At 35.1% G+C, this 20,102-nt stretch overlaps 1 protein-coding gene across 7 annotated transcripts in view; it reads right to left on the bottom strand.

Annotated features, from left to right (window-relative positions):
- Positions 1–20,102, bottom strand: part of PMS1 (PMS1 homolog 1, mismatch repair system component) — a 108,372-nt gene that overhangs the window by 79,315 nt on the left and 8,955 nt on the right. For 5 of the 7 annotated variants that reach the window (XM_063094612.1, XM_063094631.1, XM_063094623.1 and 2 more), the window contains exons 4-5: positions 19,623–19,805; positions 10,783–10,885 (exon numbers count right to left, since the gene is read on the bottom strand). In XM_063094612.1, coding sequence (XP_062950682.1) covers positions 10,783–10,885; positions 19,623–19,805 — 286 coding nt within the window. Of the gene's footprint in view, positions 1–10,782; positions 10,886–13,309; positions 13,365–19,622; positions 19,806–20,102 lie in introns of those variants that run through there. The other 2 variants (XM_063094637.1, XM_063094633.1) reach the window with 2 other exon arrangements.

Below are 20,102 nucleotides of genomic sequence, written 5' to 3'. Positions count from 1 at the left end.
TAAATAATAGAAGAAAGTGTTCCTGAGTTAAAGTCTTGAGTGCAGATTTTAGGAGCTTACTTCATTACAAGGAGGAATACTAAAAAAGAAAAGGAAAGAGAAACCACATTTCACTGGAAATCCTAAATTTTAGGGACAGGAAAAAATTTTTACAAACTTTCAGACAGAAAGAAGTTTCATACAAGAAAGGGCTAACATCAAACTTCTCACCTATAACACTAGAAGAAATAATCTACAAACAATTGGGAAATAAGAAGGGGGAAATTAAAAAACCTACACCCAGTTAAGATACGCATAAGGGCAAAATGAAGACATTTTTGAACGTGTAAAGATTCAGAAATATATCAAAGTACATTTGATGAAAATAATGAAAAATGAACTCTAACCAAATGCAATTACTGTACATCAAAACAGATTTCATAACAAGAGAAGATGAGAAAATAAATTTGGAAAGCAAACTATCTTAAAAGCTGAATGTAAACAGGAGATGGTAATGTGGGTGGGATTTGCAATCCAACTGTTAAATAAGGATCTGTGAAATGAAAAAGATATAATGTAGGAGAGAAAGCCTAACAATAGCTGGGAACTCAATTATTAGTAACACTAGTTAACTAGAGAAAAGGGGTGGATTTAAGAGGGATAAAGCTTACAGGTTCCTACACGGCCTGGCTATCTGCTCTCCTACCAATGTCCGTCCTCTGCTCCTCCAGCATACCACACTTACTTCTGCCTCAGGGCCTTTGCATGTTCTTCCCCCCCACTCTGTGCAAGCCTAACTCCTTTATCAACCTTCAGATCTCACCCTAAGTATCACATCTTTAGAGAATCCATCTCTAAATGCCCTATCAAAGAATGCTTCTTCCAAACTGAAACCATATTTTATAATTAGAAAAAACTTTCATCTGCCTTCCCTTTTAGAATACAAGATGCATGAGTAAAGGATTGTCTACCATGTCCACCATTATATCCCTAGCATCTCAAACAATGACTAATACCCTATAGACATTTAACAAAAATTTAAGTAAATAAATGCATAGAAGAAAGAAAAGAAAAAAGGTAATAAAAAATAAAGTATGAATTTGCTTGGACTGTCTCCTTATTTATGAAGGACACATAGTACTTTCATAATTTTTGAAATGGGATTTACTAAAAGAAAAATATATAATGTAAGACTAGGGGAAAAAAGATCATTGTGAACAAAGACTAAGGGAAATGCTGTATTCCTATTTTGTTCACACATAAATGTTTCTTTGCTTCTTTTTTCTGGATCTAACAATTTTTTTTGGTCTTCCTCCATTTTTATGCTGGGTATTTCCCTGGCCTAACTTCACACATCACTTCCAGACACAGGATTAAATTTCTTGGAACACCATGGTATTTCTCACTACTTACACTTTAGTGCTACTACTCTTTGCCTTTTGAAAGCAAAAAGGACATTGCCAAGTTCTGAAGCAAAAGGTAACAGAGATCAAGGAATGCATGAACTTAGTAATCAAAACAGGTATGCATTCTGCCTCTACTGCTAAACAGATGACACACACCAGAATTCACACCAGACCCCATTCACAGAGACCTCTTAGGCTGCCTTCTCATCTCTCTCTTTGTTCTCCTTAGATATTTCCTCCACTTCCCCAGCTTCAACTACTAACCATAGGCCAATGATTCTTTTCATGAAAGCTATAAAAAGCACCATACTTTTTCGAACCTCTAAAAAAGAAAAAATACTGCCAGTTAAACCATGATAGTCCTATGCAACACATCAAGTGGTCACACTAAACTCTCACTACTTTGAAATTTCTTTTATCTATCCCCATGGATATCGTGATTTTCTCTGGTGTCTACAATTTTAATGCTTGGCATGTAATAGCAATCCTTTTGCACTTAACACAACTTCATTTACTTGTGGCTATTTTCCCTTTTTAATTCTCATTAAAGCACTTGTTTGTTGCTTTGCAATAAAATATGAAATTATTTATTCCTCCAGTCAACATATGAATTAGCAATATTAGTACAAAACTCAATTGTTATAAAACAAGAACATCCATGACTGTTGCCTATCCAAAAAGGATTCAGGAGATCATTGATTATAATCTGTAACCTGTCTTGGGTTACAAAAGTCAAAAGTGTGACAAAATGTGCATCTTGGAACTGACTAAGACATTTATCTGAGACCTGCAGTATTCTTTTAAGTTACATGAAGATGCTCACTCAATATCACCACCTGGATGTCCCTCGAGATATCTCAAATCAACCAGATGCAGACCTGAACTCATTATTTTCCTTCTTTAGCCTCCTACCACACCTGAATCTCCCTTCCTTATATAACAATGACATCCGACAGTTTCTAAAGACAGACACTCCAGATTTAATTGGGTCTTCCCTCTACCTCTTACTGCCAATACTGCATAAGTCATCTAGGCCCATCTATTCTATTCTAAAATCTCTTTCAAAGCTATGTCAAGTCCTTTCCTTCCCCTCAAACTTTAGTTCAAGATAACACCTCTTATAGTAAAACACAATTTATGGTAGAAGTTAAACTGTCCTACCAGTTAATTTTGTAAATAACATGATATCAATCCTCTGCCTAAAAAGTATCAATGGCTCACTGCTGAAAACAAAGTAAGGTACAAACACTTTAGCATGATATAAAAGGGCCTTCATAATCAAACACCAAGCTAATATTTTCTAACCTAATTACCTGCTTCTACGACCCCCAGACTCTCTCACTGAACTCTACTATCATTCTTAGTATTCCATCTTGTCTACGTTATTGGCTTTTTAGCTATATTTCTTTGTATTACTTTTAGTGGTTACTCTAGACATTATAATATATATTCTTTTTATTTATTTTTATTGAAACATAATTGATAGCAAATATCTGTGGGATGCAGCGTTGAATATCAGTACCTATGTGCTATATGTGATCCTCAAATCAAGATAATTGCTATGTGTATCTATCATTACATAATATAATCATTTTTTATGGCCCTTTACCAATTTCTCGCTAAACCCTCCACCCCGTTTCCCACCTCTGGTAATATCAGTTCTGTTCTCTTCTTTTGAAATTCCAATGAATTATTGTGATTGTTGTATCTTTCTTTTTTTAGTTAGTTGTTTTTTTTTTTAAACTTCCACTTATGAGTGAGGATATGCAGCATTTCTCTTTCTGTGCCTGGCTTATTCACTTAACATAATTTTCTCTAAGTTCAACCATGCTGCTGCTAATGGCAGCATTTCATTGTTTTATGCCAGAGTAGTACTGCATTGTGAAAATTTACGATTTTCCTCATCCAGTTGTCCGCAGATGGACATGTAGGTTTAGTTCCAACTCTTGGCTATTGTAAATAAAGCTGCAATAAACATGGGAGTGCAGGTATCCCTTTGACATGATGATTTCCATTCCTCTGAGTATACACCCAGTAGAGGGACTGCTGGATTGTATGGCAGTTCCACTGGTAGTTGTTTGAGGAACTTCCATACTGTTTACCATAATGGCTGCATTGAGTGATAGTCCCATCAACAATGTAGAAGGGTTTCCCTTTCTCTGCCTCCTCACCAGCATTTGTTATTCTTTTTTGATAATGGCCAGTCTAACTGGCATGAAATGATATCTCAATGTGGTTTTGATTTTCATTTCCCTGATGCTGAGTGATGTTGAGTATTTTTTCATGTGTCTGTTGGCCATTTGTATATCTTCCTTTGAGAAATGCCTATTCAGCTCCTTTGTCCATTTTTCAATTGGGTTACTTGTTTTTTGTTTGTTTGTTAGTTTTACTGTTGTGTGAGTTTCTTTTATGTTCTGGATATTAATCCCTTGTCAGATGCACAGTTTGTGAGTATTTTCTTCCATTCTGCAGGTTGTCTTTTCTCTCTCTCTTGTTGTGCAAGAAGCTTTTTAGTTTGATATAATGCCATTTGTTTATTTTTTCTTTTCTTCCCTGTGCTTTTGGAGTAATATTCATAAAGTCTTTGCCTAGTTCTACCTCCTAAAGTGTTCCCCCTATGTTTCCTTTTAGGAGTTCTAAAATTTTGGATCTTATATGTAAGTCTTCAATCCATTTTGAGTTGATTTTGGTATATGGTGAGAGGTACAGGTCTAGTTTCATTCCTCTACACACGGATGCCCAGTTTTCCCAGCACCACTTATTAAAGAGGCAGTTCTTTCCCCAGTGTATGCTCCTGTTGCCCCTGTCAAGTATCAACTGGCTCTAAGCATGTAGGTTGATTTCTGGGTTTTCTATTCTGTTCCACTGGTCCAAGGGTCTGTTGCTGTTTTGGTTACTATACCTTTGCAGTATAATTTGAAGTCAGATAGTGTAATGCCTCCAGCTTTTGTTTTTTTCCTCAGGTTTGCTTTCTTATTCAGGGTCTTTTGTTGTTCCATATGATTGTTTTCTCTATTTGTGTGAAGAATGTCAGAAATTACAATATACATTCTTAAATTGCCAATATACCTTGATTACCACGAAATGAATTCTAACAATATATAAAACTATAACAATGTACATAATTAGGACAATTATAGCAATGTTAACAACCTTACAATAGTGTAATTCCTTTTACTCTACTGCCTTTTGTATATTTTGTAATGCATTTTACTATATTCAATGTATTATTTGTTTTTGTAAAATAAATTTTAAAAAGATTTAGTCTCTTAATTTTTCCATACATTTAACTTTTCCAGTGCCTTTCTTTCCTTTCTGATCATTCAGACTGCCAAGTGGTTCACTTCCCACAAAACTATGCTACCCACCCTAAGTAATCTTGTGTAGTATGTGTGTGCATTAAAACAACACACGGCACCTTACAAATATGTACTAGTAATGTTAAAATTAAAAAAAATTAAAAACTAAAAAAAAAAGTTTTAGTATTTCTTATAGTGCATGTCTGTTGGTGACAAATTCTGTTTTATTTGTATGAAATGCCTTTACTTCGTCCTTGTTTTTTAGAGGACATTTTTGCTGGCTATAGAATTCTACAGTTGACAATATTTTTAAATACTCAAAAGATGTCATTCCATTTGGGGGGAGCTTCTGTTTCTGATGAGAAGTCAACTACATTCTTATTGCTGGCCCCCTGGATGCAATGGGGGACCTATTTTTTCCTCTAGCTGCTTAAATATTTTCTCTCATTTTCAGCAATTTGACTATGATATGATCTGTGGTTGTTTGTATTTATTCCACTTGGAGTTCACTGAGTTCCTTCAGTCTACAAAATGATGTCGTTCAGCAATTTTGGAAAATACTCATTTTCTTTTTGGATTTATTGTTCTGCCCCGTTCTCTCTCTTTCCTCTCCTTTAGGGATTCCAGTTTCATGTATGTTAGATCATTTAATGCTGTCCCACATATCTCTGATGAGCTGTTCTTTTTTTCACTCTACTTTCTCTCTGTGCTTCAGTTTATGTCAGTTCTATTGACCTGACTTCAAGTTAACAAATCTTTTCTTCTACTATGTCCAATCTGCTGTTAAGCCCATCCAATGAATTTCTTCGTAGTACTTTTTTTAGTTCTAGAATTTTCATTTGGTTTTTTAGTTTCCATTTCTCGGCTGAAATTCTCAACCTTCTTACTAATCTTGATCATCTCTTCTAAATTTTTTATTTTTTATTTATTTTTTTTAAAGATGACCAGTAACGGGATCTTAACCCTTGACTTGGTGTTGTCAGTACCACGCTCAGGCAGCAAGCTAACCGGCCATCCCTATATGGGATCCGAACCCGGGGCCTTGGTGTTCTCAACACTGCACTCTCCCAAGTGAGCCACGGGCCGTCCCTCTCTTCTAAATTTTTTAACACACAGTTGTTTTTGAAGTTCTTGTCTGTTAATTCAAATATCTGAATCGTCTGTGAGTTTGTTAATACTATTTTTTTTTCTTGATTATGGACCCCATTTTCCTTTCTTCATGTCTCTCAAATTTTTATTTTTGTAGACATTGTGTATAAAAGAACAGCTACTGAAGAAGATAATATTTTCCTCCATAGAAAGCACTGTTTCCTATCAAGTAGGTATAGTGAAGAACAGATGTCTTCAATCTAATGAGTTTATCTGGGTTGCAGCTGAGTTGCACCTTTATTTAGTTCCAGTTTACCTCTGGTTTCAAATGTCTTAAGGATGGAATAAGGCCTCTTCCTCTAGCAAGGCTTTAAGATCTTTCTTTCTAGCTCAGTCTCAACTTTCTTCATCACTGTTTACTCAGTAGAAATCCTGATGAGATTCAGTGTGTGCAGTGGACTAGCTGTGTTTAAGGAGCCCATATTCCAATCTGTTGTCAGCCCACATGTGGCTATTAAAAGTTCAGCTGGCTTCTCCTAGTGCCATAAAAGACCCTTTATATATCATAACTTGCTCCTTTGTCCACCTGTGCCTCCAGAACCAGTTGATGCTCCCAGAATGCAAATGGCCACTCAGTCACACCTTGTCTAGAAAGCAGCAGTCTTTCTCTTGAACTTAGTTCATTTAAACTTCTTGTGACACAGTTAATTAGTTTTTTAAAAAAATACAAGTTCTTAAAATTATGGATTTTTTCCCCTCATTGCTACAGAGAGCAAAAGTCTCTTTAAATCTATATCCACCTTTCTTTTTTTGCTGAAAGGTTATACTCCACACATTCTTAAAGACTATCATCTTCAAACTCCTACCATCTTCAAACTCAAATGTTATCTTTTCTGAAAAACTTGCTAACCTCCCTCTAGGCAGTTAGTGGCTTCATTTTACTGTCACTACTAATTTACTCATTAGTGTTCCCCACTAATCTATGAGTGCCTAGATGACAAATATAATGGCATCTACTATAGCTACATATGGAAGGAAGAAAGGCAGAAATCAACAGGGCAAAACATAAATGTGTTTATAAAAGTAAAAAAGACATTTATTGATTTTATGTTATCCATCAAAGACCATACTATGCCTTATCTGTATATTAATAAATTATTGCTCCAGCACTTAAAAATATTCTCAGAGTAAATTTAAAAACTACTAATAAAATAAGAAGTACACGTATGAATAAAACTTACTGATGGAAAAGACTTTTCTAACTCCAAATGAAGTATGTATCCTTAAAAAATAAATAAATAAAATAAAAGTACCAAATGCTAAAACAAAAATAATACAACGACACCCATATCCTCATCAGACAACTGCCACAGTCATCAAACTCATCGTCATTCCTGTCTCACTTTTACTTTAACCCCACTTGCCCTTACCTCACTGGATTATTTTGAAGCAATCTCAGACATCACATCACTTAATCTATGCATATTTATATGTGTGTCAAATTGGATGTGATTTTTTGAAAGTGCCTGATTAAATATATTGCACCACCCCACCCCAAATAAAGTACAAAGTAATATTGGCCAATAGGGAGGAGGTCCCATTATACTCTCATATTTTACAAGTGAACTCCTCAGCTCTCTAACTTTAGCACATTCTGCAAACACCAGAATTAAATTGCAGTCCTGTAATATATTCCTTGTTATATTTTTATATGACCCTATGTTATGCCATTTATAAAGGCAACTATTTATATTCCTAATGTAAAGGTATAATTTCTTGAATGTATCAGAAGATTTTCTTAAACTATTTAATGAATAAAAGTTTATTCTTGAATTAAGATGAAAAGATTTTTCAATACATGCACAATCACACACAGCAGGAATTTACAAAGAACATGATGCTGTACTATAATAACAGTGTAAGGAAAGGAAATACCTTGATCAGAGCACTTTAAATACACTACTTTTGATATCTGAGAAATTCCTAAGGCAGAAGTACTAAGAAGTGTTAAAAGAATTTGACTAGGAGGGTAAAAAAATCTAGAAAGCTTAATACTGATTACAAAGGGTAAAGGGAACAGAAGTGATGACAGAAAAGATGACTAAAGTAAGACAGCATTCTTGGTAAAAGAATTTAAAAGCTGGAGACTTATTTCTAATTTCTTGTTAGTTTTAAAAGGGAAATCAACAGAAGGTAAGGGTAATTTAAAGTGACACGCTGTTAAACATATAAATCATTTTAACTGGCTAAATTAATCCATAAAACAAATACTTACACCCAGAAACAACAGAACTGAAATTTCCAGTAAACTATTTTTAAACATTTTTAAAAGGGGTAACAAACTTTCTAAAGCCTATATAAGATTTTGTTCCTGCACCTACAGTTATGCTATGTACAGGTGTCATCCTATCAGATGATCTGAAGACTAACTGTTAAGAAAGGATGTTCACACCACAGCAGAAATTAATCAACAAGAGCCCCATTGCACAGGTATAAATTCGATGGTTGAACTGTCATTTTATCTTACACAGAAAATATTTAAATGGAAGCTCAATGACAGCTGGTGAAATGTGAGTCTGTGAGTCAATCACTCAAAAACCATCAGCACTAAGGCAATATAAACGTAAAGGCTTTTGAAAGTGTTCGTGGTTTTCTATAATATTGTCCTCATAGAGCAATTTGAAACTAAAACTTTGATTTTTTTTGATATTTTCCTAACCAATCAACTGTAATTAGGCAAAAAAAAGTGACTTATGAAAGGCAACTACCTGCACTAGTTTTGGAACTACTGACTTACCAACTATGTTGCTTCATAACATAAGAGAAATAAGCTAAAGAAAATAAGGTTCATATATTGAATATAGAAATTCCTTAATATGCATACCTGATCTCACTTACTAAAGGTAGAAGACTAAGGTCAGCAGGAAAAGAAAAATCAATCAGCAAAAGGGCAAAGATCAGATAGATTCCATATCTAAGGATTGTTATTTCATAGTTCCCATGGAGATGAATAAAGAAAAGCATGAGAAGTATGAGTGATGCAGAGCCACTGGCCATCCAGATTAGACTGGCTACTACTAAGATAAAAATAAATACTTTTAAGTTATATAAGGTGACTAGATTACTTCGAAGTACTCTACTGGATAGCCACTCAAAGGCCTCCTAATGGTTTCCTAATTTGAACTCCTAGGAACTAGGGTCAGAGCATTTCTGGAGAGGGACCATATTAAAAAAAAAAGCCTTCTCTTTGTCCTAGCCTTCAATACATGGTAAAAGAATTACAATCTATTATTTTAAATTAAAATATGTACAATATTTATTATTTTACATCAAATAAACAGCTATTAGACTTGAACTCATTTTCATTAACTGAATAAACGAGAACAAAATTGGTATTTTCTTAGTTTTTATTAATTCTTTTCCCTATCTGAATACAAAAATATTAATTCCTAATGAGCAAAAATAACCAGTAACTAAGCTGAGGATTTATAAAATAAGAAAGAGTGAGAGAATTTGGTATCGGTATTAAGATTCAACAAAACAAATTTCAATGAAGACAGAAGTCATTTGAAAAAAATAAATGTAATAATTTAACATTAAAACTGGAGAGAAGAAACCACATACACAAAAAAATACAGTGCTTTGAAGAATTACAATGAGGGACCACAAAATTACACATGAAGTTACAATACAAATTGGAGAAGGGTAAACAAAAACAAAAACCCCACAAATCTCTCTTCAGATCTAATCATGATTTTGAACATGACTCTAAAGAGGTCACATCTGTAACATTCTCTTAACTTCAATCATCCAAATGAGCAAAGATTAAAAGAGATACATAAAACTCAAGACTAAAGAGATCTTTTTTTTTCCTTCAGAAGTAAACAGTTTGGGGCCGAGCCCGTGGCGCACTCGGGAGAGTGCGGCGCTGGGAGCACGGCAACGCTCCCGCCGCGGGTTCGGATCCTATATAGGAATGGCCGGTGCGCTCACTGGCTGAGTGCCGGTCATGAAATAGACAAAAAAAAAAAAAAAAAAAAAAAAAAGAAGTAAACAGTTTGGGCTGGCCCGTGGCTCACTCGGGAGAGTGTGGTGCTGATAACACCAAGGCCCCGGGTTCGGATCCCATATAGGGATGGCCGGTTCGCTCACTGGCTGAGCGTGGTGCTGACAACACCAAGTCAAGGGTTAAGATCCCCTTACTGGTCATCTTTAAAAAAAAAAAAAAAAAAAAAAAGAAGTAAACAGTTTTCAGAAGAACTTGAAAATATAAGATATCAATTAAAATGTAATAAAATTACATAAGTGTATAAAACAGTAAGAAACTAAATTACAAGTAGCAATGATTATTAATATGTTTGCTACAAAATAATACAGAAGGGGAGGAAGTGGATGAGGGTATTAGAGGAAAGGACTTCAGCAATGAGTTGATAATTACTGAAACTGAGTGATGACTATATTATGCTATCTACTTGCATATGTTTGAAATTTTCTATAGATAGATATATTTTAAATTATTTTTTTAATCATAATATCTTATGGAATCGTTTATTACCACTGTTACCAAATCAACGATGTTTTAGGTGTTTCGATAAAATATTCAGTGATTTCCCATAGTGTTGTTCCCTACCTCAAGGTTGGGAGGGGTTAACCACCATCCCAGGAATTAATAAATTTGTATTACTTAAGCTAAAAAAATAAATAAGACATTATTCTTATATATAAAGACACCTGTGATCCAGCAATAGTAAAATAAATGTTCTTAAGGTTTTTACAGAAGAGTAACTAATCCATGGAATTGTTCTCAGTGTCTTACATAGTTCCTCTTGGTAACAACTCTAAGTATTTAAAAGACTGGTGACTAGAATAAAGGCTGAGTGTTTACTTGTAAGTTAACTAGCCTTTATCAGGACCAAGCCCAAAGCAATACATTTGAATTCAAGCAGCAACTTTTTTTTTAAACAAACAAAACAGAAAATGTAAAGAATGCTACAAAGCTACTCTCTTACCTTGACCTAGATGTGAAGGTTTTTGAGAAAGTATGTGGCCACTGCCATCTAAAACATACTGGGTGCTAAAATTATCAGCAGCCGTCCTTGTTGTAATTAAAACCTGGAAATTAAAAAAAAAAAAAACTCTAATAAAATTATCTCTTTAAATATTGCAATGGGCTCATCATCAACTTAGATTTGAATAATTATCACATATTTACTTAATCCTGAAAGAAACTTTACTTGATAAATTCTTCTGATAATTTCTCTTGTAAAATTCCTTAGAGTTACACTAAAAAGCAATAGGCTGGCTTATATTTTTTATGTTTTAAATTACTCATTTTTATTTCCAGTATTTTTCTTTTAACACTCATATGCAAACCAGTATACCTAAAATGGCTATGTGAATTATATGTACTATGTGTATTATATATTATCTGTAAAAGCAAATACTTCAACTGCATTAGGGGAAATGGCTTTTTTAACAGACTATTTCGATAATATCACTGGTAAATAAATACTTCTGTAATCATTCCCTCCCTCTTTTATATTCTGTATAAAACTGCACTTCTGTATCTTAAGTTTATGATTCAAAAAAATGTACTATACCCATATATATTTATGAACAATTTTTTTCTTAAATCCAAGGTTTAAACTCATTAAATGCTAATTTTTTATTAATTAAAAAACTTTAGAGGGCCGGCCTATGGCTCATTTGGGAGTGTGGTGCTGATAACACCAAGGCCACAGGTTTGGATCTCTATATAGGGATGGCCGGTTCGCTCACTGGCTGAGCGTGGTGCTGATAACACCAAGTCAAAGGTTAAGATCCCCTTACCGGTCATCTTTTAAAAAACAGCAACAACAACAACAACAAAAAACTTTAGCATTAAAACATGTAAACATAAGTCACGACAGGATTTCATTCAGCATGAATATATTTCCTCAGATGTTAGCCACAGGATATAAATTTACGAATGTCTGCACTCTTTTGGCTAACCTCATCCTCAACTTCCTGCGTACCTATCTTGTGAGATTAGTAGGAAAGTATAATAGTAAATGATACGTTTGTCAGAAAAAAACTAAAGGTGGGGAGTGGGGATGTTGGCAAGGAAAGCAAGGTGGACTGGGAAGAGGGTATTCTCCTCACACACCTGGTGAGCAATAATGATCCAAAATTGGGAGCAATCTTTCTTGGCAGTCTTAGACTCAGCAGAGCTCAATATCCTAAATCTAGAAAATTTAGAAGCCACAAAGATCCAGCTCCACTGCTGGGACTCACCTGGGTCTGGCTGGGTCTACATTCGATATTTCTATAATCCTGTCCTAACCAAGCAGATCTAGTACAGGCTATATAGCTCTGTGGAACATGTGGGTACCATGCAGTGAATACCAGAGCCACCACAAAAAATATGGCTTCTCTAGCTCACAGTGCTGGTACATTCTGTTAGAGTCTCTCTGAGCATGATGTCCCTAAAACCCTTACTAGGGGCACTGTGTGAAGCTGCTATTTCTGTGATAACTATTCCTCCCAAGAAAGCTAACCCTAAAATGAAAGAAATTGTGAGCTTCTGTGTATTCTTAAGTGACTGCTCTACTTCTTCCAATATACATTCCATGTTTAAAAGCTCATTTAAAACTTTTTTCCTGATACTAATCTTAACCTTCCCTGTTATATCCCGACTCTAATGTGTCTAATAGATTATTTCCTCTAGTAAAGTTTGTTTAAAACAAAGAGGACAGAAATTGCTAGAGATTTTCTTTCCTGTGTTTAATTACTCCACGATTGTCCCTTTAAAAACAATTCTACATTTAACTAACCGCTTCTCCAAAATGCCAAGGTCAACTGAATTCTATTTCTATTCTCCAAAGAGCTAGCCATCTGACCTCACTAAGCAAAGGCGGCCCTGGAACTCTGAGTTCCAGTACTAACTCTGCCAATGGCTTCTAGATGGTCCTGAATAAATGACTACACTATCATCTTTAAGGAGAGGGTGATGATAAGATGAAGATGATGTTAATACCTTATAAGGTTACATGGGATTTTGCTTTAACCATTTCAAAACATTTTATATTAACTTATTCATCCTTTAAACATATTAGTGAATAGTAAACATACTTCAGTCTAGATGAATAAGCTGAAGTGCTAAAAAGCAAAATAGGACCTTAGTGCACACAACATAACATTCATGTTAAAGTTAAAAACAGAACATGTTATTTTCCAACATAAATTTTTTTTGAAGTTATAATTTGCAGGGTACTACAAAAATTTAGATAGAAAATGCTTTGCAAATTCATGGCTAAAGACAGCAAAGGATAACACACATAAGCATGTTTCACAAATTCATGAAATACAGTTTGTTCCTCAGAGGAAGGAATTGTATTTCAAGAGTTCATTTCATCATATGACCCTGTGTCCCTGGGCAGGAAACCTCTTTTGGACCAGGCACAGGTTCAGAATGAGTTAGCTTTGCAGCAGCTAGCCTTCGAACCTGCAGTAACTCCACCATCAGGAGCATCTCCAAAATTATAAACTATTACTCACCAGTAATTTGTCTCTTCTTACTAGAGACATTGAAGAATTGTGGCAGTGAGTGAATCTAGTGGTGGCAACAGAAGAAATAAAGAAAACCAATATTTTAAAAGGAGAAGTTTTAGGAGTCCTTAGAGTACTTTGCAGGTAAATGTTAGCCCAGTTACTGAATTTCAAGAAATTATAGTATTATTGCAGAATTAAAATTAACAAAAGCATTTAAACTTTAGATAAGCATGGTTTTTCCTCAATGCTTAGATAAACAGTAACTAAAAACTGACGATATACACTGGCTTTTCACGCAAAAATTCATTTAAATTATTAATATAATATAAAGCCTTTTGAGTTTTTTTGGGGGGGGGCGGTGCTGACTTTTGGATGATCACTTTGGCAAAGAAATATGAGTCTGAAAACTAAGAAGGATGATCTTTATGATTTAAGTGAAATGTGGGCTTTTGCCTGAATGACTGAAATGTCTTTTTCTTTCTGCATGTGAGTATGCCTGCCTGCCTGAGCATAGTTGTACACTAATACAAGTACTCTGACTTTAGAACCTGGTGCCAAACACTCCACCAAGGGGAGACCAGCAACAGGGAGATCCTGACCCTGGCTTTTCTCCTGTCAACAGAGTTCTATGACCTGTGGAGAAGCTACAATTAGAAAGCAGAATATTCCAACTGCTTCAAAAATTCCGATGGCTACCACCATGGCTATAAAGGACATAGCAGACACGCTACACCGTGGAAAATGAGTCAGGAATCACATGCTTGGCTTAGAACCATCAAAATGATGTTAGGGGCTTCCCCTTACCCTTTAACAGCTATGTGGGCCCACAAGTAAAGGAGTCCCAACTTCCATCTTCAAAACAGGATGAATTAGCTCCTCATCCTGCCCCTTGAAGCCATGGAGGCTTAACGTGATATAAAACAAACACAAACCTACAGATCCTGTATTATCTTATTTATAATGAACTTGATAGGTCAGAATAATACTGAGCACACTGTAATCACTTTTAAAATGTTGAATGGATAAATCAATAAATATGAGTGCAGAAGACACCTGGCAATTATTCTGATTCTTCTATGGGAAAAACAAGAGAAAAAAAATAAGCTTATGCTATAGAATGAAGACCTTTAGTAAGAATTAGAAGGAATTTACCTATGAATGGATGATAAATTTTAGAAATGATTTCTCAAAAATGTGAAGAAGGCTGCACAAACTTGAGCATGAACACTGAAGTGAAATACTGCTTGCAAACAAGGGAATCTAAGTCTGATGACTTCATTACCTATTTGATAGAGCTGCATACTACTTCTGACATTCAAGTTCAAGCATAAATAACATTCATCTATATGGCACATGACAACATTCAAAATACTTTAATATGGGGCCGGCCCCGTGGCACACTCTGGAGAGAGCAGGGCTTGGGAGCGCACCGGTGCTCCCGCCGCGGGTTCGGATCCTATATAGGAATGGCCGGTACGCTCACTGGCTGAGTGCGGTGCGGGCGACACCAAGCCAAGGGTTGCAATCCCCTTACGGGTCACAAAAAGACAAAAAGACAAAAAAAAAACAAAAAACTTTAATATGTATTATTTTATTTGACCTTCAAATCATTAACCTCACTTTATAGATGAAAAAAAAAAAAAAAAGAATCTCAGAAAAGTGAGCCTGTTTTATGCCTTTGGCCAAGTCTCCTACTCAAACACTCAGGATTTAGAATTAGACTTCTGATTCCTGCTTCGGAATCTGTTCCTATTTTAAGAAAGCAAAACAAAACTGTTCCTCCTAAAATCAAGGTGTAATTTAACCTCCATTTAAAATCCAGTTCAAAAAGCTTTCATGAGTTTCTTAAACATTTCTTTGGAGGGAAAAAGATCATCTATAATATAACATACACTCATATAAAATAGCAATCTGGAAAGGAATAAAATATTTTGTTATATCCATTTTATTATGTGATAGGAATAATATATACAAATAGCTTTTATAAAGGTTTTTATGAACAGGTCAAAACAGGATTTTCACTATCTCTAGTTCATTCTAGTCCCTATGGCTTAGTAATTAGTACCAGGAATCTAACATGGAAGAATGACAAATATCTCAAAATCACTGCTCTACAAACAACAGTAAATTTCAAGAGAAGTTATGCTTGCTAATATGATTTTAAAGAAAACTGTATTGGTCAATTTCTGTCAGTCACTGATACACTTACATTCATCACAGATTATGGGAGAAGTAATTCCATTTTTAAATACAAATAGTCGACTCTGTCGATATAAAAAAGAATGCTTTACTCCTTTGGACTGTTTAAGTCTGAGAGTGAAAGTTATTTTATAATTGACAAATTAGGAAAACTACTCAATCTTTTTAAGTATACAAAGAATACAGAATTAGATGTATTTTAGATTTCTCCAGCCATTTTTGGTGAAAGTCTAACTTAATTTTTCCTTTTATAACTAAAATTTTTAACATCTTTAAAATAATCTAATGAAAAGTAATTTCAACAACTGGAATTTTGGGCGATGGCAGCTTAACAGTGTGACAAAACTATATCCCAATTACATATTATCAGCCTACTGAGCCTGGTATGGTTTACAAATATATGGCTTTAAAATTATTTGCATCAATTAGTCTGGTAGATATAATAACCAAATCACTAATTTTTATATGTAACTGCAATCTCCATGTAAAAAGTTTCAAAATAAATCAAAGCTTTTAAAAATAAATATGCAACTTCTATACATGAAACCTCAATTCTTTGAATGCTGGAGAATATTAAGTTTAAAAAGTGAACTTTTTTCCCCAAAAAGCACTCATTAAGTCTTCCTGAGTAACATTTACTTTAAACAGTAATAGACTTTAACAAACGTATATTGTTTTCTGTATTTCTGAAATACTATTCAGTCCTCCCACAAAAGTTTCAACTTGACCACTTATTAGTAGTCAAGTTGTTAGTAGTTACTTATCTATTGAGCTTACCCTGCAGGCCTGGGTATATTTATTATTTCAATATGGAGGTATTTTTAAACTTATAAATACCTACTAAGAAAGCAGCATAACCTACTGTGGAGAACTCAGTACTCAGAGGCATGAAATTGGAACTGAATTCTTGGCTTTGCAATGGACACAATGTGTGTCCCTGAATCAGTCACAACTTTCATCTTCCATTTACTTCAGTGTGCATAGTTCCTCTGAAATAAACCACCTAGTACAGCACCCTGCAAACAGCAGACAATGAAATATTAGTTGACTGATATCAGCAATTATGTTTTGAAGTTGGGGCAGAAGACCTGGCATTTGGCTTCACAAGATCCCAGTTTCTTCATCAGTAATTTAAAGAGACTAAATCACAGAAGACCTACATTATAGATTGGCTTACCCATGAAGCAGACTCAGACAGAGATAAATGAGCAGGAAGTTTATTGAGGACTGCTTTGAGATAATAACCTATGAGGACAGGGCACAGTGGTCCTGAACTTGGACCAGGCCTTTATGATCTCTCATCAACCAGTCATTGGACGCAGGTTGTCCTGCATGACCTGGATAAAGTAGCTCTCTTCAGCTGAGGTAAAGGCAATCTCCAGAGGGAGATCAGCTGTGAGCATTCAGTCACCAATATTCTAGACAGCTGAAGAATGAGTGTTCGGTCCTGAAGTGGGTGATGTGAGTGGTGCTACCAGGGTAGGGTCCCTTCCAGTTCTGTATTTCCTTTAGCTTTCAGGTACAATCAAACTTAAATTATCATCAAAAACTCTGTCTGGGGCAAAATAATACCTGCTGTAAGATTCCATTTACATCAAGTTCAAGAACAGATAGAACTACTAACCTGTGTTAACAGAGGTCAGAACAGTGGTTACCTAGAAGGAGTCTGGGAGGGGGTGTAAAGGAACCTTCTGGGGTGCTGATTATGATCTGTATTGTGATCTGGAGTGTATATATGTGAAAATTGTGCTGTTTGCATGTGTGTATGCACACACACAAACATACATATATCTACGTATGGTTTTTCCAAAGGTTTACAAGAAAGGGGCTTCCATAAAATGCTATGTTAGTATTTTCTAAGATAAACAAATGCTTTGTATTACAATGTGTAAATTGCAAATGTAATTTTTTTTCAAAGTTTACAGTTTTCTATTATTGTGATACTTTGACAACTTTTTTGTAATTTTGATGAGCAAAATTATTTTAACTATTTATACTCAAGGCCATTAGAATGCTTCAAAAATGAAAAACAAAATGATAAACTTGGATATCAAGTGAGTTTAAATAATCAAATGAAGAAACAAGATAGAGTGACCAATGGACAAAGACTTGCAAAAGTGCTGTCTAAAATCAGAACTACAGTGAAGATTTGGATAAACTATATGGCTCATGTACAACACATTTACAAAGACTAAGTATAGTGCTGCCACCTAGCACTCAAAGCTGATTATGACCAATTTCAGCTCTGAAAGGTTATATACACCTTGTAAGAAAACACAGAAATGCCAATTAAGGATTTCCTCCTTTAATGATGTCTGAACATCTGGATTTTAACAAGCAAGGGCCACTAGTCCTCTATCCTCCAATAGCAAAATCTCCCTTAAACTTCACCTACGAGTTTCCTGGTCTACTTAGAACGTCATTTTACAAATCCCTAAAGTCAAAGAGTAAGAGCTAGGACCATATCCACCAAAAACTGAGAAAACCTACACTATCCCAGCACTTCAAGGGCAGAGGGAAGACCACAATGAGCCTAGAGAATACATCATTTCTGAGAAGACTGAGCTACTAAAGGATGCCCAAAGACCAGAAGAGAGATAGCAACAATATTTCATGTCCATGCCACTTTTCCTATATAGTATGTATAAAGTCCTATCATTTTACTGCATCTGAACATTCTCACCTAAATAAGGTCTGCCAGCCTAAGTACAGATGAAAGATTACATGGCCACTGGGCAAAGTTCAACAGCTAGAGACCCTCACAATCACCTTGTCACTCACTGGCACACAGATACTGTCACACAATAAAACACAGCCCAACACCCGCACAGTAATGGTATAGCACAAAGAAACTAGTACAGTCATGTAATCAAACATAAATGAGATACATGGAAAGGAAGAGCTCAAGGTTATAAATAGGCTTTGCCACAGACTAGTTTGTGACAAAAATCTGGAGCACAGTCAGTGCAGCATAATTGGTATTATGGAATTAAGTGTGCCAGGCACTGAACTCAGGGGTTTATAGACATTGAAAGCACCTAACCAGCAGCTGAAAGAGTAAAGTTCTAGGATCCAGTCTGCACCTAGGGTTTAGGCCAAGTCAATGCACGTGTCTAGAGCACAACCTCATTATCTGTACTGACTACCATGGTATTTTCAAAGTGTGTTCCACAGAACAAACAAACAAACATAGTGATATACCTCTCAATAAAAGGGTTTCATGTTCAGGTAGGTATAGGGAACTGTACCTACTATAAATTACCACCCTTAGCGATTCACAATATGCTTTAGTACAGCAAAGGTTCTGAGTTGTACTATAGCTAAGTATCTGTCTAATTTTTTAGTACATTTTTTCCAAGCCAATGCGCCACTAAACCAACTTTTCCTCCCGTAAATATTAACACTGCAAAACACACTTTACTGTTCTTAAAAAAAATTAAACACAGAACTGCTATATTACACAGCAAGCCCACTGTGTCTTCTGGGTATATACCCAAAAGAAGTGAAAGCAGAGACTCAAACAGGTATTTGTACACCCACATTTATAGCAATGTTATTCACATGCCAAAAGGTGGAAGCAACTCAAGTGTCTATTGGCGGATGAATGGATAAATAAAATGTGGAATACACACACAATGGAATATTATCCAGCCTTAAAAAGGAAGGAAATTCTGATACATATTATGACACAGATGAAGCTTGGAGACATTATGCTAAGTAAAATAAACCGGATACAAAAGGACATACATTGCATGATTCCATTTAGTACCTAGAATAGTCAAAAGCATTGAGACAGAAAGTAGAATAGCGATTAGCAAAGGATGGGGGAAAAAGGGAACAGGGATTTATTATTTAATGGGCACAGAGATCCAGTTTGGGATGATAAAAAAGTCCTGGAGATGAATGGTTGTGATGGGTGCACAACAATGTGAATATATTTAATGTTACCGAATTGCATACTTAAACATGGTTAAAATAGTAAATTTTTGATACGGACATTTCACCATAATAAAAATAAAAACGTAAAACCATGTTTTGCCAAATACTATGTAAGTTTTCTCTTAATTCTAATATTCTGCGATTATGAAATCACTAAAATAGTCAATATAAATTACCCTACCTCAGCCACACAACAAATTGACCCCAAGGCTTCTCCACGAAAACCGTAAGTTGTCAAATTTTCAAGATCTTCATGACTACTTATTTTTGAGGTATAGTACTTCATCGCCATTACAGGTGCATCAACAGCTTTGATGCCCTCACCATTGTCTCGCACCTCAATTTTATCAAAGCCATAGTTCTCCTATAAAAAGTTAAAAAACACATTTAGAATATAAAAACATCAAACTATTATCACATTTAGATGCAGAGAGAAACACAGTGAAACAATTTTGCCATTTATTTACCTTTCATGGAAGCAAAACATTATAGAAATAGAGTTTAAATTCCTTAGGTCTACTAATTCTTAGTTATGGTACAATGAGCAAGTCTTTTTCTCTGGACTCAGATTCAACTGTAAAATAAGGAGGTCACTATGGCTTTAAGGTTTATTTCAATTGTTTTACTATCATGGGTATTTATTATAACTTATGTTACAGTA

This window comes from Cynocephalus volans, chromosome 1, assembly GCF_027409185.1.
Source record: "Cynocephalus volans isolate mCynVol1 chromosome 1, mCynVol1.pri, whole genome shotgun sequence".
Classification (NCBI taxonomy): domain Eukaryota; kingdom Metazoa; phylum Chordata; class Mammalia; order Dermoptera; family Cynocephalidae; genus Cynocephalus; species Cynocephalus volans.
The sequence above is the reverse complement of the archived record's forward strand: the minus strand, read 5'-3'. Positions and strand labels throughout refer to the sequence as shown.